The sequence below is a fragment of the Cupressus sempervirens genome, chromosome 10 (assembly GCF_028749045.1).
Source record: "Cupressus sempervirens isolate cs-2001-9-10 chromosome 10, ASM2874904v1, whole genome shotgun sequence".
Taxonomy (NCBI): domain Eukaryota; kingdom Viridiplantae; phylum Streptophyta; class Pinopsida; order Cupressales; family Cupressaceae; genus Cupressus; species Cupressus sempervirens.
The window spans coordinates 224116754-224142683 of NC_143127.1; the positions used below are offsets into that span (position 1 = coordinate 224116754).

A 25930-nucleotide genomic window follows, 5' to 3' on the forward strand; every position below is an offset into this window, starting at 1 on the left:
AGAGAGAGAGAGAGAGAGAGAGAGAGAGAGAGAGAGAGATATCTATTTTTTCATGAGAAATGAAGTGCACTTCTATTGGTTTTCAGGCTGTATTTCATGGTCCATCAAATGTGGTGCCTAACTAAAATTTTGTACAAGATTTAACTAACGAGTCCACAATTGCTAGTTCAGAATCAAAGATAGCTTAATCTAAAAGTTCAATCATTATGAAACATATTATAAGTAAAATGAATTTCATAGGTTATGGATGTCACATCAAGTACCATTGTCAGGAACAACATAGCATCAAATGCACAAACTGTAATTAAAAAAAGATTTCTGGCAAGATGGAAGATATGAGAACATAAACATATATCTTTTAACCATTCGCCTAATAGAATCATTAGGCAAAGTTGAAATGTAATGAAAGGGTACCTATTTCTTAGGAATGCCTTTATAATCCCCATAAACTAGGGCATGCTCTAGCAGTTCATTCTTGTCAATCATTGATTGAAATTGATCTCTACTAACAAAGTAGTAATCCTGCCCATTAATTTCACCTGGCCGCATTGCACGAGTTGTAGCTGTAACTAAAAAGTGAATTCTCTTACATACTTGCTGCAGTCTCTGTGAAAGAGAAATGATCAATCAAACTTAGTGCAACATAAAAATACCCATTTCTGCTACAAAAGACCCATTTTTGAAGATAAGTTTCAGCCATCAAAAACCATGCATCTCTATTGATAATGGAAGAAACTCACAAAAAAGGGCATGGATAATTAGGGAAAAATGATATTTGTCCACATTCCAAAACAATGCTTGCTCAAATAACTAAACAGTGGAGTGGTATCATGCTAGATAAATGCTAGGCAGTTGCAAGCCACAAGTAGAATGGCTCATATTGAAACAACAACAATACTTATTGTGCAACTCAAGCAACAATGCAGAATCAAAAGTGTACAGGTAAAAGAAATAAAGACAAGTTATTATACTTCAAAATAAAATGTCATTCAATTCCAAAAGAAAAAGGAAAAACTATTTCAAGAGTCACACATCTAAAATGTGTCAACAAAGTCAACAATGAAGCAATGCAATCAAGGAGATTGGAGTAAAGGTGTATCCTTCAAAATATCTAGACATTCATATAGAAAGACAAAGGACAGATTTGAATTTTCAAGGGCAACACATATCTAAAGAAAGTCATTCTAGGTGACAATTGAAGCAATTTAGTTAGGTAAGTTTAGACCAAAGAAAGAATCCCCTTTAAAAAAAAAAAAAATGTTGTCAAAATACAGGTTATTAGCTTTAAAATTAAAGAATTTAGAATACATAAAGAGAAGGGAAAATGACCATATCCCATACCTTAATAACAACATCCTTTCCTAGTCCACTTGGTCCATTGAGGACAATAACAAGTGTTTTGACAGGGGGTGCTTGAGACTCTGAATCAAGAGGTCGGCCTAATGATGCCTCTATCTCTCTTATTATTTTAGCTTGTAAGAACCAATCAGAAAAGATGATCATTTCATATCCCCTCCTTATGCAAGAACTGTAGAAAGTTTAAGCTACTGAGGATGAAACTTTGGAAACAAATTTGGCATATTCATTGGAACTAGGCCTACTCTATAAAACTGAAAAGTATCCTAAGAAAACAATATCCTTACCTATCCAATTCTGTAAAGCATGCAAGACAACAGTTGAAACAAATTTATAAGAATTGAAGACCATCGTACTTCTTCTAAATGATTCAATAAATAAAAGCATGGTAGCCATGCTCATAGATAACCAGAATATGAGACATTGACAAAAATGTGAAAGAGGTGAAGCAACAAAATGAAATGGGAAAAAGAGGTTAAAAGGATGACTGGATATTCTTTTCTACAAATGTCACAAAGCATATAAAGCTCCCTTCGAATAGAATTTAAAACTTAGGATCATTTGAGGTTGGAGAGGGAATGGTCAACCTTAGTAAAACTATCTCCAAGCCATCTCTCCATTATAGTTCTTCTATATGATTTAATACATATAAGCATGGAAGCCATGCTCGTAGACAACTGGAATATGACATCAAAAAAATATGAAAAGAGGTGAAGCAACAAAACAAAATGGGAAAAAAGGTTAAAAAAATGACTGGGAATTCTTTTCTACAAATGTAACAAAGCATATCAAGCTCCCTTTGAATAGAATTTCAAACTTGGGATCTTTTGAGGCTGGAGAAGGAGTGGTCAACCTTAGTAATACTATTTCTAAGCCCTCTCTCTAAAATCAATTTTTTCTACCGAAGGAAACTTCTAGAGATCGCATCTGCTACACATACTTATTGCAGCCATGCTCATAGATAACCCGAATATGAAACACTGGAAAACTATGAAAGCAATGAAGAAAAATGGAAAAATGGGAAAAAAAGGTTAAAAGATGATTGAATTATTTTCTAGCAAATGTCACAAATTATATAAAGCTCCCTTCGACTAGAATTTCAAACTATGGATCATTTGAGGTTTGAGAGAGAGTGGTCAACCAATTCCAAATTTTCTACCTAAGGAAAGTTCTAGAGGTTGCATTTGCTACATGTACTTGGGGATACAAGACCACCATAGTTCTTCTAAATGGTTCAATGCATGTAAGCATGGTAGCCATGCTCATACATAACCAGAATATGAGACATCAAAAAATGTGAAAGAGGTGAAGCAGCAAAACAAAATGGAGAAACAAAGGTTAAAAAGATGATGGCGAATTCTATTCTAGAAAATGTCAGAAAGCATATAAAGCTCCCTCGAATAGAATTTAAAGCTTAGGATCATTTGAGGTTAGAGAGAGAATGGTCAACCCTAGTAAAACTATTTCCAAGCCCTCTCTCCAAATTCCAAATTTTCTACGAAAGGTAACTTCTAGAGATCACATTTGCTACACATACTTGAGGATACAATTTTCTAGCCAATCCTTTACCATGAAGTCCACCTCTCACCCGCATACCTCTCTTTCAATCTTCGAGTGTCAGCATTTTCAGGTCCATCTCTAGGATATTCATTTCTTTTTAACACAATCATTACCTATAGTTTCACATGGTTCAAAGATTTGGGTATATCTTGGGGCATTGAATGGGGCTATGTGTCTAGACTCTCATGCTGCAACACATGATCTATTGCAAGTGAAAAATTCCTTGATGTATCATCCAATATGAATTTGTAGCCCAGCTGCTACACCTTGAGGTTATCTTCAAGCTTAGCTTCTAGATAATTAAATTTAGAACCATGGGGCCTCAGCTTTTTTGTCATGAGAAATATCCCTTAACTCTTTTGGGAGAATTGCTTCACTTGTCCCCATCATAGTTTTAAAACTCACTAGTTTTAAAAACTTGGGATTCAACAATAACTTGATTGACCCAATAACTTTAAAAACTTGGGACTTAAAAAAACTTAATGACTCACAAATTTATCAAGCATTTAAAACTAAATAATTTTTTAAAAAATCTTTGAATACACACATATTACTGATTTTTTTTCAAATATAAACCAAAATCGAAGTTTCATACATATCATTGACTAGAACAAGTCTTTAGAAACCAGAAAATGGAAATAAAGCCTAGCAAAACACAAATAACAACGGACAAAAAAGCATTTTAAATATGAATCTATCATCTATCTATATCATAGTTCCCAAACTCGGACTCGGCAAGGCTGACTCAACTCGTGACTCAACTATGACTCGACAACAACTCAGCAAAATGAAAAAAAAAACTTGAAATTTAGAGATTTTTAATGATTTAAAACTTGTTTCATGCACCCTTTATTGAATAAAACTTAAAGTGAAAGATCCCTGATGGATGCCCTTGTTGATCTGCTGTAGTTTTTAAATTAATAAACTATATTTTCTTGTGATTTATTTGATGGCCTTTGAGAATAGACAGAAGTTGCAGAAGGTTTTGTTTTTGTTTTGTGTTTTTTGATAGTTTTCACAATAGTAATGAATAATGAACAATGAACATGAGAGGAAACTGAAAATAAATAAGAGCATAGAGCCAAATCAGAATTGCTATAAATTGTACTAGGAAAATTTCTAATTTATAAAGCCAAATAATAAATCCAATGCAGTTCCAAGGAGCTTACATCCAACAATGATGCCAAACTGCTGCAAATGGCGGCCCCAAGATTGCAAGGAATCACATCCCAGCTGAAAGAATCAATCTGCAACGCTAAAACCATAAATCTACAACCTAAATCCACAATAAAGAATGGCATACTCTATCCCTGATAGCAATGCACACTGTCTGAAGAATCCAATGCCAATAATTACTGAGGGCTACGTCCCAGCCAATCTAGAACCTAGGGTTTGCGTCCTAGATGAAGAATTGCTCTCTCAGAGCCAATTCACAAAAAAAAGTTTTTCAATATGCAAAAGATAATAATAAATTAGGTCTCCATCTCCTTATATCCCCTTCCAACTATAAATCGAACCCTAAAGGGAAATTACACTTTGCCCTTAAAATAAATATAATAAAATAACATTTTCCCAATTAAAGTCGTCCATGCTATAGGAAAAACATTACTTTATTAAAATTCCATAGCTGAAGGCACCAAAAAGTCTATAGATAGTAAATATCATGTATAATAATTTGAGACCTTTCTAACGAGCTATAACACATAGGTGTACCTGATCAACTGAAGCCAGAATCCCCTTATTACTCCAAAATGGTTATATTATTAACCTTATTTTAATTTATTTAATCACCAACTTAGGAAATATTAAAATATATTAAAATATTTCCCAAATGGTCCCAAAAGGCCCAAAATGACCAATCAAACATGAATCTAACCTTGTCACCTGTCTGTGACTGATGCCGGACAAGATGGGTCAACTGGCAGTCCATCCCTAAAATCTAGGGATGCTCCTAAAAAGTAGGAGACAACCCCAATCAACCAAAATTGAGTCCCAATGACTCTCCCCTACTGTGTGCACCTCTGAGAGAACTATCATTGAACTGGGAGTTCCTCCTAAAAAATAGGAATGCCTCCTAAAAAATAGGAGATGCACTCTAAGTCTCCAAAACGTTCGCCGAGGTCTCCAAATGCCTCCTAGACCACTCCTAGTCAATCCCTACAAATTAGAAATCCCTCCTAAATTGTAGAAAACTATTGTCTACTGCTCCAAACTACTTGGGAAGCTCATGCATGACTCTCAAAGCCCTTGGGTTGGTTCCCTCTATGCTCTACTGGCCTATGGGAACCAAATAATAGACCATCCTTGCTAGAAATGTTGTCACTAAGGAAGGGAAAAAATTGGGGACATGACAATCCTCCCTTCCCAAAGATTGCCTGTCCTTAAGCAATGTCAATCCAACTCCACAAACATCAGGAAAGTCCATACCATAACCAAGAATGATCCCAATGTCCCAAGCCATCCTGGAAGATTTGTAGTTCCATCTTCTAGAAACATTGTCCTGTACTGCACCCAAACAAGTAACCTCCTGAAAACCCCCTAAAGGAAGAGCAATCAAATATTGTACCAACTCTGTCAACTCCTCAATGAACTGCTCTCCGAAAGAACCAAACTGGAACACTAAAGGCAGAAACTCTAATAAGCCTACATTGGCTTCCACATCCTCAACTATTGAACTGCAAATCCAAGTGATTCCAAGATTCCAAATCCACCTCAAAAGGGAACCACCATGTTGACGCTTCATCACTCTGATATAAACATTAGTGAACCACAAGTTGTGAAGCAATTCATTAGGACCTTGAAGCACCAATGTATCAATGAGACCAGGGCCCGGATCCCAAACCAAAATATCAAATGTACTGAATGAGATGAAGAAGTATCTCAACCACACTCCATGAAACATACATACAATGAAGCAGACCAGCAAGGTGTGAAAGTGAACTCCCATAAACCAGTATTCCAACCCACATGACCACCTAACAATGCTGCTATAATTCTGACCAGAAACTTGAATGATATCATAGACATCATCATACCAATGCCAAACAACAAATGTCCCAAAGAAACACTCCTCAATGCCCTCATACTGAATCATGGATGTAGTCAATGCCAAGTCAAGTAGTAAATGATTCCAGCTTGGATAGCCACTAGTCCATAAGGAATCGAAGACTATGGAATCACCAATCAACAAGGATACCATTGCCATATCAATGGATGTAGATGAAAAACTCGAAGATGAAGTATGTATGCCATCATGAGAAAAACCAAAGCATGTGTCATTTATACCCAACATTGTAGGATTATCAATTCCTGAATCCCATATCGATCTGAGAAATGTTGCTCCACCCAACCACTGCGCTACTCTGATGTAAACATCTGTATACCAAAAGTGAAGCAACTCAACATGAATCCACTAAAGAAATGCCCAAAACATGTTGATGCTAAGATCCCAAATCTTTGCATTGACACATCCCTCCAACATGTTGATACTCATTATGTTGCTGTTGTGAAATTGTACCTCATCTAACCAACTAAGAACTTCACTCCAAATGAAGCCACAATTACTACCAACAACCAATGCTGTTAAGAATTCACAAATGAGCCAATCATCGGCAAGAAAAGTTTGTTGAATACTTTTCCAAGTCCTCCAAACAGCTACTGCAACTTTACCTATATTTCCACAAATTAGTGTGCCTTCATTAAAAGTTGTTAAGTAAATGTTTTGTTTAACCATGTAACCAATGAAGTCCCTTATATTCTGATCTTGAAAGCCCAATGTAATATTTAAAAAGTCTGAATCTTCAATTAGAAGGCACATCGCTGCCCTATCATATGGAAGAGGTGATAAACCCATTGATGAATGAGAGATGTTTCAAATTCTCAACAAAGACAGGCTCTTTGTGGCTGGTCCACTGGATATGCAACTTAATATATTATCAACTCTTAGTAGGGAAGGATCAATTTCACACTTGAACACCCCAACTTGAATGTAACCAACCCAAGGTTCAAATTTTGACTCATGAGATGAAAGAGAATTGCTATTCAAAGTCAAAAAATCAAGTATGTTCATACTTTTCCACAATGTTTTTGTAATCTTCTCTTGCCTCTCCTCCCAAGGTAGGTGACTCCTCTAAAGGTGCTGGTCCATGGGGTGTGTTCAAACGAATATAACATGTCCACTACCTTAGCTGCCCAAAATCTGATATGTTTTCCATTACTAACAAACTCCAAGGTGTAGTATGCCAAACAAACCAAACATTATCAAAATGCATTATCTTCTTAGTAGGCAGCCTCTTAGTCTCCCTAATCATCTCTTTAAGACAAGATGCTTCATATGATCTTAACAATTGTCCTTCCATTGTAGATGATGCATGACTAACCAAATAAGAATCAATAATGTTCCATTCCACACAAATGAAAATAACACTTATGGCTGGTCCATCAAGTGTGAAACTAAAATCATCATTGTTTGGAGCCTTTAAGGGGATCTTTAAAAGAGGAACGCCATAAAATTCATGATGCAAACTAGACCAAACTGAGCTTTCTAAATCATAACTCTTTTCCTCTTCACACATCTTAACATGCTCTTCTTGTGGCCTTACCTCAAGAAGCTCTTCCCTTGTATGCTCAACATCCTCACTTTCTTCCCTTGGAAGAAATAAGGATCTAATGTATGACTCTCTTTGTCTTCTTGCATTATCAAGCTGATTGCATCTTTTCTTGACCTCTTGTAAGTGTTGTCTTGCTTGGGCAGCAAGCATCTTGGCCTTCTTAGCTCTATGTGACCATCCATTGCACATCTCTTGAGCCTTTTTCACATCTTCCAAGGTGGGGTAACACAATCAAAACCTTTTTGGTTTGAATCCACAATATAAATCTCATGTGCAACACACTTAACCTAAGTACCATCATAGGAAGACTCAACAACCTCATTACCTTCATGTGAAATGGATGATACCACATGACTAGAGCTACTGTTGCAAAAATTAGAATAGGTATCAGACCTTGGAGACATGCTTTCAGCATCCGTAATGGACTGATCCATGATTGTAATCTCTTCCATTTTGTGATCAACTTGATGAATCAATGGTGTGCTATGTGTCTCCTCCTAATCTAGAGTTATTTCTTCTTTAGGAATCCCATATGATGACTAATTTTTGTTTTTCATAGGCTGCAACTCAAATGATAACACATCTTCATGCCTTTCTTCTACATACTCTACAAGTGACTGATCCATTATGGTGTTTTTATCATGAACATGGATAGGTTGACACAAATCTTCTTTCTCACATGAAAACATATCATCAACTATGGCATGGTATTCCTTTTTTGCAAGCTGAACCTTATGACAAATTTTTGGATGCATGTCAATGTAATCTTTGAAATGAAAGTTCTCCCTAACATATTGAGGAAGAGTATTATACTCCTCAAGTATGCTAATTACTTCCGTTTTCCTGTCTAGTGGCAATGGATCCTTTTTAGAAGAAGATGATGATCCACTAGCATGTCCAAATTTCTTTGACATAGAATCATTGAACTGCTGCAATTGAAGCTTGAATTTTTTTTGTGACTGTTCCCATTCTTTCCACAGGGTTATATCTCTTAACAATTTTTCCATAATGAGCTACCATGCTGACCAACTAAAACTAACATGCCAGAGCAAAAATCGACCCTATACTGCTAATATGAATTATCCAAACTTTTGATCCAGTACCCAGATGCCAAAATGAATTATCAAAATTTTTTAGCTAGTACCCAGACGCTGAAATGAATTATCAAAACCTTTTATCCAATTCCCAGATGCCAAAATGAATTATCAAAACTTTTTTTCCAGTACCCAGATGCTGAAATGAATTATCAAAACTTTTTATCCAATACCCAGATGCCAAAATGAATTATCAAAACTTCTAAGCCAGTACCCAGATGCTGAAATGAATTATCAAAACTTTTTATCCAATACCCAGATGCCAAAAAATTTTGTGACAATTTCTCACAAACCCTACAGGCTGGCAGGATCTAGGCTCTGATACCACTGAAAGATCCCTGATGGATGCCCTTGTTGATCTGCTGTAGTTTTTAAATTAATAAACTATATTTTCCTGTGATTTATTTGATGGCCTTTGAGAATAGACAGAAGTTGCAGAAGGTTTTGTTTTTGTTTTGTGTTTTTTGATAGTTTTCACAATAGTAATGAATAATGAACAATAAACATGAGAGGAAACTGAAAATAAATAAGAGCATAGAGCCAAATCAAAATTGCTATAAATCGTACCAGGCAAATTTCTAATTTATAAAGCCAAATAATGAATCCAATGCAGTTCCAAGGAGCTTACATCCAACAATGATGCCAAACTGCTGCAAATGGTAGCCCTAAGACTGCAAGGAATCACATCCCAGCTGAAAGAATCAATCTGCAACGCTGAAACCATAAATCTGCAACCTGAATCCACAATAAAGAATGGTGTACTCTATCCCTGATAGCAACACACACTGTCTGAAGAATCCAATGCCAATAACTGCTAAGGGCTACGTCCCAGCCAATCGAGAACTTGGGGTTTGCGTCCTAGATGAAGAATTTCTCTCTCAGAGCCAATTCACAAAAACAAGTTTTTCAATATGCAAAAGATAATAAGAAATTAGGTCTCCATCTCCTTATATCCTCTTTCAACTATAATCGAACCCTAAAGGGAAATTACACTTTGCCCTTAAAATAAAATATAATAAAATAACATTTTCCCAATTAAAGTCGTCCATGCTATAGGAAAAACATTACTTTATTAAAATTCCATAGCCGAAGGCACCAAAAAGTCTATAGATAGTAAAGATCATGTATACTAATTCGAGGCCTTTCCAACGAGCTATAGCACATAGGTGTACCTGATCAACTGAAGCCAGAATCCCCTTATTACTCTGTCATGTCCCCTTTTCAAATAATTAAAAATAATAATCTTTGCTAAGACAGGCAGGCCCAAGAAAGTGAAGTTTCGGAAAAAGGGAGTTAATCTTTGGAAACCGTTGGACTAATAAATGATAATAATTATTAAAATATGTTTCATTAACCTCTCTTGGATGTGAGTTACAGTTATGCCCCTTTTAAAGAGGTTTGGAGGCATTTTGGATGGTATTCCAGACTTGATTTTCGCTCATTCTTTGTTATTCTTCAGAGGCTGCCAAACCTGTGGAGAAGGAGACCCAAGAACGGGAGTTTGCAGGTTTCTAGGGAGACCCAAGAATGGGAGTTTGCAGGTTTCCAGGAAGGCTAAGGACGGGAGTTTGAAGCCATTCCATGTGCATGCTCATACAGAGTTTGCCTTTGTGCTAAACAGTGCAGATTTATCTTTGTAATATTGGTTGTTTGATTTTAAAGTTCTGATTTGAGGCTGGAAATATCATACAAAATCAGAAAAGGGACATTTCAGTGGTATCAGAGCCATGATCTTGCCAGCCTGAGGGTTTGTAGAAGTTGCAGGTCAGTTTTGACAACTACCCAGATCTTGCATGTCAGTTTTGACAACTACCCAGATTTTGCATGTCATAATTTATGGTTGCATGTTTCTTCTAATCAGATGCATGTTAAAATTTATGGTTACATTCTACTTCTAATCATTTTCATGTTAGTTCTTGGTGAATTTGGTGGTTGTAGAAGTTTGCATGTCAGTTTTGACAACTACCCAGATCTTGCATGTTAGTTTTGACAACTACCCAGATCTTGCATGTCATAATTTGGTGGTTGCATGTTGCTTCTAATCAGTTGCATGTCCAAATCTATGGTTGCATGCTACTTCTAATCATTTGCATGTTAGTTCTTGGTGTTTGAAGAAGTTATATCCTATTGGGGTTACACTCTACTTTATCCAGAATGGACAGGTATAGTACAGAGTCTCAGAGGGAACGATCTTAGACAATTGATAGCCAGAGTCAAAATAGTAGAAAGGATGGTTATTTAGACATTCGAGATAAACTTATGAAAATAAGCCATGACATGTCTAAATAGTTGGTTGAGCACCACCGTATAAATGACATGTTATCTGACCCAGCTAAGGTGGATAAGTTGACTGGATTTCTATTTGGCAGATTTTCTCACAGGACAGATGACACAATTCCCAAGAACTTGCATGAGGATTTTGAGAAACTAGCTGATAGCCAGGTAGAGGTCTCAGATTCTACTCTGCCACAGGAGGTGGTGGGAAAGGATATCACACAGATTGATAGTAACAGTCAACTTGATACTCAAATTGAGACAATTGTTTACAGGTCGTCAAAGGGTGATGCCACAGGTATTCAAGACGGTATAGTTACAACAGGCAGTGACTACAGTGTAGTGGGTTCAGATGATGGTTATGAGGATGTTGTTGTGCAGGATGGTGAGATACCTGGTAGAGATGAGCAGACATTGAACATTCATGACTTTTCTGAGAAAGAGTACCAGGCACAGTTAGATGCTTCATCACATGAGGTCAAGGCTGGTAGTACTTCACATGATTTTTCCAGCCAGCTAAAGGTGAACAAAGATAGTATTGTGACTTCATTATCTCATCATGACAGGTATGTAGAGTTAGTTGGTATTGGTCATATTACTCAGGTGAGGATTTTGCTTGAGTTACCAGTTGATTCTAGTTTACAGATATGGACTCAAGATTGTTATATTGGCATTTGGGATTCAGTTGACAGGAGATCTTTAAATCTTTTTGGTAGCAGTGTTTGTTTGGATGCTATCATGGATTTGATCAGCAGATTGCACGGTGTTGTCTTTTCTTGTGCTAGCAGCTTGTCCAGTGTTGGTATTAGTCTTTATACACCCATGTTGGGCTTTGTTCATATATCTAGTCGACCATACTTGCTGGAATGTGTTGATGATATTTCATATTTGGCAGTGTGTATAGATGAGTCCCAAGATCATATTGGCATTGATGACATCCAGGAGGATGCAGTGGGCAGTTTTGAAGACTTAGTTTCCTTGGGTATAGAGGAGTTAGACAGCAATGCTAATGTTTTTGATACTCCGTATGTTGATATGAGCTTTAGATTTGATTCACAGGATATGGATGGTAATACTCTAGAGACTAGTAACTTTGAGGACACTCCTTCAGACAGTGCATCAGAGGAGGTTTGTAGGAGACAGTCAAGCCAGTGCCATCATGTGTCTAATCAGTTGAGAGTTAGTGACCAAGACATTGCTATCACTTGCCAACATTTCGATGCTGCTCATCAGTTGTTAGCAGTTTATGGATGGGGTTCTCCTACTAGTGATGAGCAGGGAGGAAGTTATCTTTCCTTGACAGAGATCCACTCTTTATGGGAGGCTATTTGGATTTTGAGACAAAATTATATGCAGTTGGTAGCCGACAGAGATTATCTTATGGAGTGGGGCAGTACAGCATATGATGCATTGTTGGCCAAGGAAGATGAGGTGAGTGAGCTTACTGAGCAGCTTGAGGTGACTTCTGAGATTCTTGAGAGTACACAGTTGGCTTTCAAGGAGTCACAGTTTCATTTGGCTAAGGTGACCATGGAGTTAGAGCGACTACAGTCTTTACCTGATTCTATACAGTCACAAGCTATGGTGTTTGGTGATCCGAGGATGTCCATGGCCGAGATTGTCAGAGACAGTGGAGATGGGGATGCATCCATTCTTGATACTAACATTGGCATATCAGGTTCATTCCCACTAGAGTCAGGTTCAGTTGAGTTGGGTGTTGTAGTAGATTGTTGTATGCCTGACAGGGTGGTGGCCTCTAGTATTGATGGCACAGAGACTAGAGATGTATCAAAGATCATGTGTGATGTTGGTGAGTCGACAGTTGGCATGGTTCTTGCTAGTAATACTACTCCCTTGGTGATATCTTTGGAGGTAGTAGTCAGTTCCAACAGGGTTGATGATCAATTGCAATTAGTTTCATCTGGATTACAGTCTGAGCCACTAACTGAGATTGGCGCATTCTATCGGCATTACACTATGAGGTACGCTCATCAATTTACCTTTGATGACCATGTTGATGAGATTATGATACAGAGATGTACTTTGGTTCCTAGTGCTTATCATCAGTTATGGAATAGTTTGATGCCTCGAGATGAGAGTTGTGATGGGCACGACATGGCGACAGGTTCTGTAGTTGATAGCTTGATAATACATGACTTAGAGCAGGAGTTTTGGAGTGATGCTTCAGCAAGTGTTGTTATTGATTCTACTCCTTTGGCTATGACATCTCTTGACTTAGCTAGTGATCAGTCACAGTGGGTTGTATCACTTGTTCATGAAAAATTTGGTTTGGGTTCCATTTCTTGTTGTTTATCTTGTGATGGCTTTTCACCATTAGGGGTGCATGGGAGTTATGGTTATGAGACAGAGGCCAATGATCTACAGAGTTGTGTTGACTGCAGGAGTTGTACAGTGTGTGGATTCTCCATACTTGGTATAGTTTCATTTGAGAGCATTCACCATTGTTGCAGAGTTGGATTGTACATTCCATATAGGCCAGTGGAATGCATTGATGGTATTTACTATGTTGGTAGTCCACTTTACTTGGGTTTTGATATTCTAAGAGTTTGTGTCTCATGGGTTTTTGACTATGGTAATGGTGATTTTGGAGTTTGGTTGAGCTATAATTGCCAGTTTGATTATGGATTCCTCTTGGTCATATTGCAGAGGATCTTGCAGGAGTCTGTGTTAATTGGTAGTAGTATAGTTCATGACTACATTTGGGATCCAGGAGGATTGATTGGTTTATTGTTCAGCCATTGCTTGAGGACAAGCAATGTTTGGGAGGGGAGGACTTGTCATGTCCCCTTTTCAAATAATTAAAAATAATAATCTTTGCTAAGACAGGCAGGCCCAAGAAAGTGAAGTTTCGGAAAAAGGGAGTTAATCTTTGGAAACCGTTGGACTAATAAATGATAATAATTATTAAAATATGTTTCATTAACCTCTCTTGGATGTGAGTTACAGTTATGCCCCTTTTAAAGAGGTTTGGAGGCATTTTGGATGGTATTCCAGACTTGATTTTCGCTCATTCTTTGTTATTCTTCAGAGGCTGCCAAACCTGTGGAGAAGGAGACCCAAGAACGGGAGTTTGCAGGTTTCCAGGGAGACCCAAGAACGGGAGTTTGCAGGTTTCCAGGAAGGCTAAGGACGGGAGTTTGAAGCCATTCCATGTGCATGCTCATACAGAGTTTGCCTTTGTGCTAAACAGTGCAGATTTATCTTTGTAATATTGGTTGTTTGATTTTAAAGTTCTGATTTGAGGCTGGAAATATCATACAAAATCAGAAAAGGGACATTTCATACTCCAAAATGGTTATATTATTAACCTTATTTTAATTTATTTAATCACCAACTTAGGAAATATTAAAATATTTCCCAAATGGTCCCAAAAGGCCCAAAATGACCAATCAAACATGAATCTAACCTTGTCACCTGTCTGTGACTGATGCCGGACAAGATGGGTCAACTGGCAGTCCATCCCTAAAATCTAGGGATGCTCCTAAAAAGTAGGAGACAACCCCAATCAACCAAAATTGAGTCCCAATGACTCTCCCCTACTGTGTGCACCTCTGAGAGAACTATCACTGAACTGGGAGTTCCTCCTAAAAAATAGGAATGCCTCCTAAAAAATAGGAGATGCACTCTAAGTCTCCAAAACGTTCGTCGAGGTCTCCAAATGCCTCCTAGACCACTCCTAGTCAATCCCTACAAATTAGAAATCCTTCCTAAATTGTAGAAAATTGTTGTGTACTGCTCCAAACTACTTGGGAAGCTCATGCATGACTCTCAAAGCCCTTGGGTTGGTTCCCTCTATGCTCTACTGGCCTATGGGAACCAGATAATAGACCAACCTTGCTAGAAATGTTGTCACTAAGGAAGGGCAGAAATTGGGGACATGACATAAAGACACTATAACATCGTCAAATAGAAGCTAAATTGTCATCACATACATGAACAAGGAAAATAAATGATAAATCGATCTTATATGTAAAATATAAATTGTAGCTAAGTCTATATGGAATATGTAATTGAAACCAAAGGGATTTTCGACGAAATGAGTTAAAAACTTAAAACCTTTAGACAATCTTTGTTCTAGCTTCAGTTTGACCTTAGAAAGCAAGGATGCATTATGGGGGGTTAGAGTGCTAAAGGCATGCCAAATCTTGGAATTTGGCTAAGTTTTGAATTTTTTGGAAATCCCCAAAATCTAGATTTTGCATTTTAACTCCAATGAAGCTGAAACCTATCTCAAACATCCTAACAGTATTTATACGAATATAACTTAAAGTATAAGTTAATAAATGTAACTTATACTTAAATGTTATATTTGTATAAATCCTCCTGCCCCTTGAGTCAAGTGTTGAATTGCAAATTAAATTTGCAAGTGTATGCTTGGAGTCGGTCGAGTTATGCATGCTTGAACTCACTGAGTTGGGTGAGTCATGCCTCAAAATTTGGCGAGGCGAGTTTCCAAGTTGACATAACTCCGTTGGGTTGACCTAGATCACCAACTCACTAGACTCGCTTGACTCACAGTGAGTTTGGGAACTCTAATCTATATTAAGGTAAGCATTGGTGAAACTAGCTAAAAATGTACTTATTTAATATATATTTATTTCTTTAGTACAACATTTTTTTGTTTATGTCTACTATATGCATTCTTATTGTGAATATGCATCAATCAATTTTAAGGAAGAAAATGGTAAAGCTAACTATATGAGGGATTACAAGCTATGTTGTGTAGAGCCTTGAGATGGAGGGACACCAGGGACAAAGGGACCATGGGCCAAGATTTAGGGACAATAGTGGTGTGGTGGTAGATGGAAGTTTGGGGTTGGAGCACCCAACCAAGTGAAGTGACACTACTCCTCGTAGGGGTCTAAGGGAAAATCCCCTGGTGATGTTGAAAGTCAATGCCCCGTATGAGGACAAGGTCAATGGGAAAAGTCCCCACCAAAAGTGCCAATGAAGGCTTTTAAAACCACACAAACCTTCATAATGCATGTAATTTTCATACTATTTGTAAAACTTGGGAGTGAATTGGAATGAGACTTAGATGTCTAGTTCTTATCACTTCGTTGTTTCCAACACCAACTCCTTATTAGATAGAAACCCACAAGTTTTCTTATTAAAATAGCTCTTAGTTTTTACAAATTTTTGGCAATAATTGGAGAGCTTAACACAACATCTAAAATTTGAGACATTGATTGCAATGCAACCTCACCAAATAGTAGAGGGGATACACACCTTGAGATTTAAGTAATATATATTAATTGCAAAAGTCAAGCACATTTTTAGATGCATATTACAACCACTAAATGTAAGGATTGGATTTGACCATGATTCAATTGTTAGACTGAAGGAGACTAAGCCTTATAAAAAGAATAAAAAAATCACATATGCAAATTGTACATAGACATAAGAGCTAAGTCACCTTATTTTTTTCCTTCTACTACCAAGTGATCTTTTTGCATGGGCAACTCATGCTAATTTTAGCACAAAATGGAAAGTTCTGAGGGTAAAACTTGTCACAATTTTTACAAATAAATCAATATTAAGTAATCCGGTGAGTTTCTCGGCATGGATTTTGACATATGATTAGTCATGAGTCTTAGAAGTAATCATGGAGTTTTTGAAGTATGATCCCATTGCTCACCTAATTTCCCTCAAACAATGGCATAATTGATACTTGGGACCTAGGTTATTCGTTTTCAATTCTCCGCAAGGATGTGCCCTTTGGCCTAGATTCCCTTATCACCTATAGGGGATGTTTCAAGGACTTGGGACAAGTAGGAAAATCCCCTCTCTATCCCCTTTTTATAGAATAGTAGGTTAAGTCCTTAAGATGTCTCAAAAACATAGAGTGTAGGGAACAATTACCTATCTCATATGGACCAAGCACTTTCTTGGTACTTTTAAAAAAAAATGCAATTTTGATTTAGAAAAGTGTTACTCGGACATAAAGGTTTGTGTAGTTTTGGAGGTCAACATTTTGGCCATGAAGTTTTGTGTGGTTTCAAAGGTTGTCATTTGAGCATTGCCCCTCAGTGCCCCAAACCCCAACCAATTCATAAGTCTAACCAAGAAAAGGACCAATGATTAATCATGATCACAAAATCTACAAAATACATATCCTTTGTTATAGATCTTTGCATCTTCATAGTCAAAGTCACAATAAAGGATTATTTCACACATTGGACAATTTGTTCAATATACAGAGATTGTCAAAAATAAAGTTGGCATGTTATAGTAATTATATTTCTAAATACAAGTTAAGTCAAAGACATCATGAAATACAACTTTCATAATGCAAAAATTAAGTAAATGTATCAATCGTTCCATTCACAAACAATGGACAAATCATACAAAAAACCCATCTAGAAGCATTCCAATTTAGGGAAAATTTGAACATAACCAATAATTTTTTAGGTTTTATCTTAACCATTCCTCTTTGTTGTGAGACAAAATCGTATGTTGTCTTGAAGGCTTCAAGAAAGCATCACTGATAAATTCACCCAGATATATACACTAGTCAAGCATGTCTTTACTAACTCATGCTCATACACACACACACACATATATAAGCATCATAATTCCTATTCAATTACTCATGCTCCAAAAGGCTTAGAAAGGTTCCATAATGTCTACGATGAATTCTTGATCACTATTATCATATGTAATATTTGGAAGTTCCTTATATTTTATAAATTTCCCATTTTTTAATAGACATCTAAAAATGGACTTTAATAATGTCCCAAAAACATGCCCTACTATCACTTGTGGGATCCATATTAATTGACTCCTTCCCGTAAACATCGTCACTATAATTGACAAGGCAAATAACTTAAGACAATATATCCAAACTATCTAGTTCTGCCCCTTTGAGCCAATTGACCCAAGCCAAGCTTTTACACCAAGCATTTCTTAAAGAAGTTTGATGGTATTATGTCACCGTCACTATCTCCAACATCACTAGTCTCCTACCTTGAGCTTTCCCCCCTTGGCCAGATAAGAGTGTGCTTGCACCAATTATATGTTGAAAGTAATAAGCATGTCCTTTGTTAAGACTATATATGTTGTCTTTGCTCCCTCTAGGAAGTAGAGACCAAGGAAAAATTCATTTTTAGATGGCCCATTTATTATGAGATCCAAGGAAGATATTGATACTTCTATAGGGACTAGGGCAACCTTTACTCTAATCTCTTGAAACATTCAAATTAGGGCTATTTAGCTCTTGGTCTTCACAAAATTTTCATCTTCCACAACAAATCCTTATAGGAGATCATAAAGGCTCTAGAGTCTTGTTGTACCTAATCACACATCGAAGATGGGACCACCCCATCTTTTCACTAGCTTGACCCTCTTATTTTGGGTTTTCTTGGTGGCTTTGGTCTTGGTCTCTTGTTGCTTAGAGAAGTGATGGGTTAGTTTTAGAGTCTGAGTTATTTCCATGCCTTTTGAGACTCCAGATTTAGAATCATTCCTAATCCAAGGTTGGGAATTTAAATGAGGAAAATTTGAGTACAATACAAAGAAGCTTCAAAAATCTCTTGTAATAGCCCATTTGCACCCAAGTTAGAAGAGATGGAACAATTGAAAGAGGTTCAAAATTAATCAAAAGAGGAGGCCAAATAATGGTGAAGTGCAGACCATGGTCACAAGGGGGATGTTAAAGTAGCCAAGTCTACATGACTAGAAATCAAGGCAAGGCTTAGAAATCTGATGGAAAAGAAACAAGAAATTATATAATTTATGATCTTGTTCATGTTTGGAGTTTGCCTTCTCTGTTATGCATCTGAACATTTAGCATATATTATTATTAGAAACACATTTCAAATCTGAAACTGAAAACAATACATTATATCTGCATACATTATCACTGTTCTTGTTTTGAAAACTCATTGTCATGACTCATTTTTTCAAATTTTCTATAAATTATTAAATTATTTAAAACAAAAACTGACCTGCCCAAAAACCCTGTCCCTTATTGTCAAAAATAAATGTACCCATACCTAGAGTACCCAAGTACCCTCACTCCATGCAACCTTGAATATCTTACTTTAGATTTAGGAATTATTTTATTCTAAAAAACATTGATACAAGATAATATGTTGAGTCACTGTTAAGCAATTATTTTATTACATAATAGAAAAACCAAATTCAAAATCAAATATATTTTTCAAAAACACATTAATAATATTATATACGTTTTATTTGATCTATAATTTGTTTTAAGAAGAATAATATATATTTATATAGACTTTTTTTGGTACATAATACATAAACTATGTGACATTCTAATTTTAACTTGTGCTTCTGAGCTTCATAAATATGATATATATATATATATATATATATATATATATATATATATATATATAGACATGTTTTTTGTACGAACGAATCTGAAACCCTTTCTAAAATTTTGCCATACCGGAAAACTGGTTCTTTGAACTCAAACTTCAAATCGAACTTGAACCAATAACTTAGGTATTAGTATTTTAATATATTTACTTGGTTGTTTATTATTTCTTGAAGTGCACACCTCTTTACAATCTTATTTACTAAATTCATTTGTTAAAATTATTTAATTCATTATAAATGAATGAGAATAATTATGTGCATAAATATTTTGTAGAGTAAGTATTTTGACTCTAATATTTTTTGTTAACACACCCATGCCCCATCTCTTGTTGCTATTGTAATTACACCTCTCATCATAATTAGTTAGAATACACAGCATTAACTCATTAGTCAGAATATGCTAATAGTTAAAAAGGTACAAAGCTTATCATATATAATTTAGTAACCATACCCACATAGGAGAGAGGACCTAGTAGTTGGGCACCCTAACTTCATGCTTTTCAAAATCTTACTTGCAAGTTTAAATCACTCCCAATTTTTTATAGCAACTTACTTGGCAAGTCCCTTGCTTATAACTAAGGTCTCAAGGACACATCAGCATGGTTTTAACCAAGTGTCCAAATCAACCCAAACAAAAAGTAACACCGCTACTTGTGCAAAAGGGAGACCTATACTTGTGCAGCTGATGTAGCATCACAGGATTTGTTCCTTTTTAGATCTAAGGGATATATTTCATTCAATTATGGGCAGTCATCATTGACAATAAGAACTTTCCTACACATTGTTGCATCATATACTTAGACATTAGTTTCATTGATCATTTACAGAGTAGACCAATTGAAAGTGGAAGTAACAAGGCATTAGCACATTCTTAAATGCGCATTTTTCATGAACGTAATACTAAACCTTTTCTCAACTCAACTCGACAACACCAAAATATAAGTTCAGGATCATAATACCTACTAGACCATTTTAGGGTTAGAGAGACATTTCATCCTCTGTCCCCATCAGATTTTACCTACTCCTGAAAGTCGGAAATGTTGAAATGGAAATACATTGCACATTAGCCCTAAACATCAACTAAACAATATTTTTTTGGCCTCGGTCAAATGGGATGGATAGTGATTTAATAGATGAACAATTAGTATGAAATCAATGATGATAGTTAAGAGTCAGTAATCTGATTGGTTGATGGTTGGAATTAAGAAATTGACTAGATTAAGTCAATATGATTAACTTAATGTTTATGAGTTGATGATTAATCAGTGGAAGAAAAAATTAGAAACACCTAGTTTGGTGCTCTGAAATGAATCTTGAGATATACTTATTAATGGTTAGAATTCACATGGTGCATTTCATAAAAGTTTATAATTCTTAATTTGATAATGCATCTAGATGGATAGTTATGTTAAGGATATGTTGCTTAAGGTAATGATGTTAGGGAACACAGTGAAGACTTAGGTTAGATGATGAACTCTGCATTTATGCAGTATAGGCATTTGTGTAATGTAATAACGAAATCTAAATTGAGCATTCATATCATGCAATGTAATTAATACATATAATATCATCATGTTTAAATAATTGTAGTAATTGTCATTTAAAAAATATTAGTACCATTTATTGCTTATTTAGTGTTGTCCTCATGGGTTACCTGGCAAGGCATTACAACTATTGGTGCAATGTTGTCAAAAATATTGGGCATTAAATCAACAAATCAGGGTATTAAATCAACTGCTGCTACCACAGTCAGTGGAATGCACTTGCGTACTAGATCTTTTCCCCTAGTTAATAAGAACTACATCATAAAGTTGATTTGTTTTGCCATATAACAAACATCAAAACCAGGATTGCAGTTAAGAATTCCCCAGTTTTACACATCCATAAACCATCTAACACAGTTATTTACCATATAAATGACAAATACTGGAGAGTGTAAAACTTAAAAGAGGAATACTAGTGTGTAAAATTTAAATGGCAAATATCTGTCTTAACATCCTCTTCCTTTCTGGAAATAAAATCACATAGAGGTACTGTATTCCTTGTTGGTTCTCTTGCCCTGCGGTTATTACCATGGCATGAGAGATATGATCCTAAAGGAAATGACTATTGATTGAAAGCTGGTTATTGTGGACAACTTTACCATATGCAACTCATCGAAAATTGATCATTGTGGCTGACTTTGCTGCTACTCATTTAAAAATCTCACAAAATATAAGAATGGCTTAAATTGAAATTGTTAGCAGGTAATTCTGGGTGTTAGATGGAACCGAATTCATGAAAGAACTCCCAAACAGACCCAAAAGGAGAATATCTTTCACAACAAAAATGGGCTGCAAAACATCAGAATTGTAATGATGAGGCCACCTAGCCTGGACGACAGTGTTGATTGTTACCTGCGAAGTTTCATCTCCTTCCAAACAATCATGAAAAGATCAAATTGCTGCCAGCTAAGAAGTCCTGTCTTGTGTAGGAAAAAAAGATCAAATAGCTGCCAGCTAACCATCGACTTCTTTAGGCCCAATTTCGTCATGTAGTGACAGTCGTCTCCTAGTAGGAAACTATATTTGTTTTGTCTTATAGTGACAGTTGTCTCCTAGAAGGAAATTAGATTTGTGTTTTTCATAATAGCAAACTGTCTTACGGTTCTCTCAGGTGGTAGTTCTCTTGTTTGTCTTTAGCACTAGCCGCCCTAGGGTTTCATGTGAAGGTGATTCCCTAAACCACCCTTAGCTTAGATAGCAGCCTCTGCTTTGTTTTTAGACATGCTGACTAATTTGTTTGTTGTTATGCACATTTGGTGAAGGGACAAAACCCCCACATATCACCTCTGCTCTACTGTGTATTGTGCGAATTCTATTTTGTGCCAGTTTTTTATGAATAAATCAGAATTCCAGAATTTCTTAGTGAATCTATGTAAGCATGATTAAATGTTTGAATGGTCTGATAAGAGTTCAGTTTCATTTCTATAACCCATAGCAGGTAAGCATTCTGTTTTCAAATTTGATAGTTTAAGAGAGACAAAAGATTCAGATCATTCAGACATTCCCGTGAATTTGAGGTCACTTGGCCTGGAAGGCAGTGCTGCCTACCAACTGTGCAAGTTTTGTCTTCTTGCAGGAAGATTACAGAAAAATCAGATTGCTGCCAACTGCACAAATTTCTTCTTGCAGAAAATCAAATTTTTGTTGTCTTATTTCTGTTTTATATCTTCTAGCGAGTCCTACAAAGAGGCCAAATATTGTTAACTTGCCTGGGATGGCAAGTTAATGAACCCTACTATTGACTTCTAGAAAGGGGTCAAAACAAATAGTTTACTTGCCTTGTACACCATGTTAATGAATCTCCCCAAGTAGGTATATATAGAAGACTCTGCTATGTTTTTTTATTATGCTGAATATTGTTGTTGTTGCAGGTTTGGTTGAAGGGAGAAAACCTCCACAAATCACCTCTACTATTGTAGTTTGAAATCAATATTGAGTATTGTACAGTCTGTAAGCTCAACTGCTGCTGTGAGAGAATTTAGGTCAGTTTTCTATGAATAAATCAGTTCCAAAATTTGCAGCTTCTAGTGAATCTGTGTAAGCACCGTTGAATGTTTGAATGGTCTATAACAAATCTAGAATTCAGTTTCTTTTCTTAAAACTCTATTAAGCAAGCAGTCGATTTTCAAATTTAATAGTTTAAGGATAATAAAAGATTCAGACCTTAAGATCTTTACAAGAACTCAGTTAGTGAGCCTCTCTCACAATCTAAAATATGAACTGGCTTTCGTCTGATATATGAAATGAGATTGACCTTCTATTGGATTATATCAACCGTTGCCCATTAGGTATAGAGTCTTCCACTTTCTAAGAAAACATATTCCCACTGCCAATGCTGGATAGCTACTATGTATATGTATAAATCCATGATTTGAGAAGAAGTTTGTATGTCCTCTTCAATTGGGTAGTACCTAGTTTCTAAACAACAATAAGTAAAAAAGGAACAATAGCCTTGAGTAGCATTAGACCATGTAGAAACCCACTCCCATGTGTTACTCTGTTGAAACCATGGCAGCCCCTTGTTCCATTCAGGGTTATCGTGATAATGCTTCAATTTTAGAGTGTTATCCAAATTGTTCGATGAGGACAATTTCCTTCTAAGGGAAATCCAATCTACACAAATATTTTGTCTGTCAATGATATTGACTATGATGTGCTTCCTTATGCCCCAACTGATACGATAGCCCAATGTGCAGGTCATTACGAAATTATCCAGCTTGTATTATCTCAATGCATTTATCATCTCTACCACACTCTTAGACTCTCTTCTTGCTTTGGAAACTTTACTTGTATTAGGGGTGATTACTTCTTACATCCATTTAAGTATTTTTCATGCCCTGCATATAAGAATATTTGATGTTAAAGTTGAAGCTCTGTAAACGAAAACACCTGGCCTGATCTGACTCACTCCAAATCAATATTAGAAATTATGCCTTCACAGCCATGCAAAGTAATATTAGGGAAGATGCCACTACAGCCAAGCCTCATGAGCTAATTTGCAGCCCAATTCAAATCAGCAGCCTGTAAATACAAAACAAAAAGAGTGGTAATACATGCAAAATGGCTACTTAATACCCATCTACAAACACTATGCCTAAAAGAAGGCAGAGAACTATTGTTTTAAAATCCTAAATTGTATGTGTTAAAGGCTCTGTCTGCAAGCTTTTAAGAATAAGAAAACAGTACTTTACAACCATTTGTAATCACGTAAACCCAAAACCAAAAGGTCAAGACATCTCAGTTGGCAAAGTCCATGTTACTTATAAGCACAATTACTTAACTTCATAGCTTACTCAGTCCTTACTTTTGAAAGTAAGAGAAAAGCTATTTACATGCATTGGATATCCAATAACCAAACACCTAAAAGTAGGCACAGTTAATATGCAACCATTTGTGAGCATTAAACTCAAACACTAACAATATAGCAACACACGGGCATTAATCAAAATTTAGTAAATGTGTTTACCCTCGTGGGGTAACAGAGATTAATTGCATACAGGAAGTAAAGTATTTAACACAGAATGTAAAGAGAACATTGTTGTCGGGAAATTGGGTAGTTAGACAGTTGGTCTACCTAAGGGAGTTACACAAATGCGACGGTTCGCCTCGCATCCCATCGGATACTATATGTATGTATTCTTCCTTTTGATCGGGACATGGTTGTACGGAATACATTTGTGTATGGTAACCGATTAATGAATATAATACTATTGCATTCTCTTTACATTATGTGTTAAATTTTTTACTTCCTATAGGCATTTAATCTTTGTTACCCCACGAGGGTAAACATTTGGCATTGTTGCCAACTTTGAATCTAGGAAGAGTGATGCAAACAATGGCATACAAAGAATAGAATAAGTGGGAATACCTATCCTAGAGACTGTGAGGACTAATGACAAAGGAGCAACTGAGTTATATGAAGAGGACCATGAATTGACGACAAATTTCCATATTTTGTTCTGGGCAAGTATTGAAAATTTCACACGGAGAGAAGTCATATGTCAATAGGTTCCCGAGGACACCATTTGGGACACGCTAAATGTGAGCCCTGTTGCAAACTGATTGTTGCATCAGTTCGCTCAATTGCTTGCACAAACATTCCTGGTGCAAGCGAGGCAAAGGGAGGAAATGGAGAGGGAGTAGAGCAGGCAACAAACTCTCAAGAACTTTCTAGAATGTAACCGTTGAGAATTGTAGGATCACAATGAAACCCAACGGAGGTCAAACCCATGAGCCTTAGGCCATGGGAATGTAAATGGAGTACGAGTGAAAAGAGAATTGAAACTCTGTAACGAACACATAGATGACCCATGATGATGTATGAAGACTATATATAAATAAAAGTGTTCTTACTATTTATAATGTATTTTAAGAATTGATGCCAAATCAATTGAATAAGAATAGAAATAGAAGAGAACAAAATGATGATGATATCCATGTCGCACAGTAGGCTTTGATCCTTACACAGGTCGAGCGGAGGAAAAGGCTCAAGCAACTCATTGACGGGTACCATGATGGGGTCATGGAGGGTGACCACAATGCCACAGGAGGTGCATTGAATGGAGAGCACAATTCGCCTAACCATTTGCGACCAAGAATACAAAGGACTTACTAGAGGAGACACGAAAAAGGTTGAATCTGATCGAGGAAACAAGGGAAGAATTCCTAAATTTGCATTCACCATAGGTAGAGAATCCAGACAGAAGTAAAGAAGGAACTAGTGCGGCTCAAGGTTTCGGAGCACAAGCGTGGGGTGACCACTTTGTCTGTATGAACGAGAATGGTTTGATAATCGAACAATCCTCTTTTCAGAACCTATCACACCTAGTATAACATGGGTGTGCAATGTAATGCACTGACGTAGTCAGCAACACCACCGGTAGTACAATGGGTGGCACAACCAACAATCATGGCTGGGAACAAACAAAAATTGTGCAAGTTCACGAGCAAGGCGAAGGAGGATCCTATCCACCATTGCCAAATTTGCGAAACCATATGGACCGCTAACAGTGTCATCGATCGGGACGAGTGGATCAAATAGTTTCCTGCCACATTAAGGGAAGGATCCATTGACTAGTATTCCGATGTGGATAAAATTGGTTTGACAACATGGGCGACATTGAAA

General features: G+C 36.5%; 1 protein-coding gene and 1 long non-coding RNA gene across 2 annotated transcripts in view; one reads left to right on the top strand and one right to left on the bottom strand.

Annotated features, from left to right (window-relative positions):
- Positions 1-414: 414 nt before the first annotated feature.
- Positions 415-24333, bottom strand: LOC149533439 (uncharacterized). Its single transcript, XM_089804483.1, has 4 exons — positions 23153-24333; positions 5653-5663; positions 1342-1513; positions 415-606 (listed from the first exon to the last, which is right to left on the bottom strand). Exons 1-4 carry the CDS (start codon positions 23504-23506, stop codon positions 415-417), a joined length of 729 nt encoding a protein of 242 aa, XP_089660609.1. The 5' UTR covers positions 23507-24333.
- LOC149533440 (uncharacterized) overlaps positions 21930-25930 on the top strand; it is a 28359-nt gene continuing 24358 nt past the window's right edge. The window contains exon 1 of the long non-coding RNA XR_016356982.1: positions 21930-22787. This is a non-coding gene — a long non-coding RNA (uncharacterized LOC149533440). The remainder of the gene's footprint in view (positions 22788-25930) is intronic.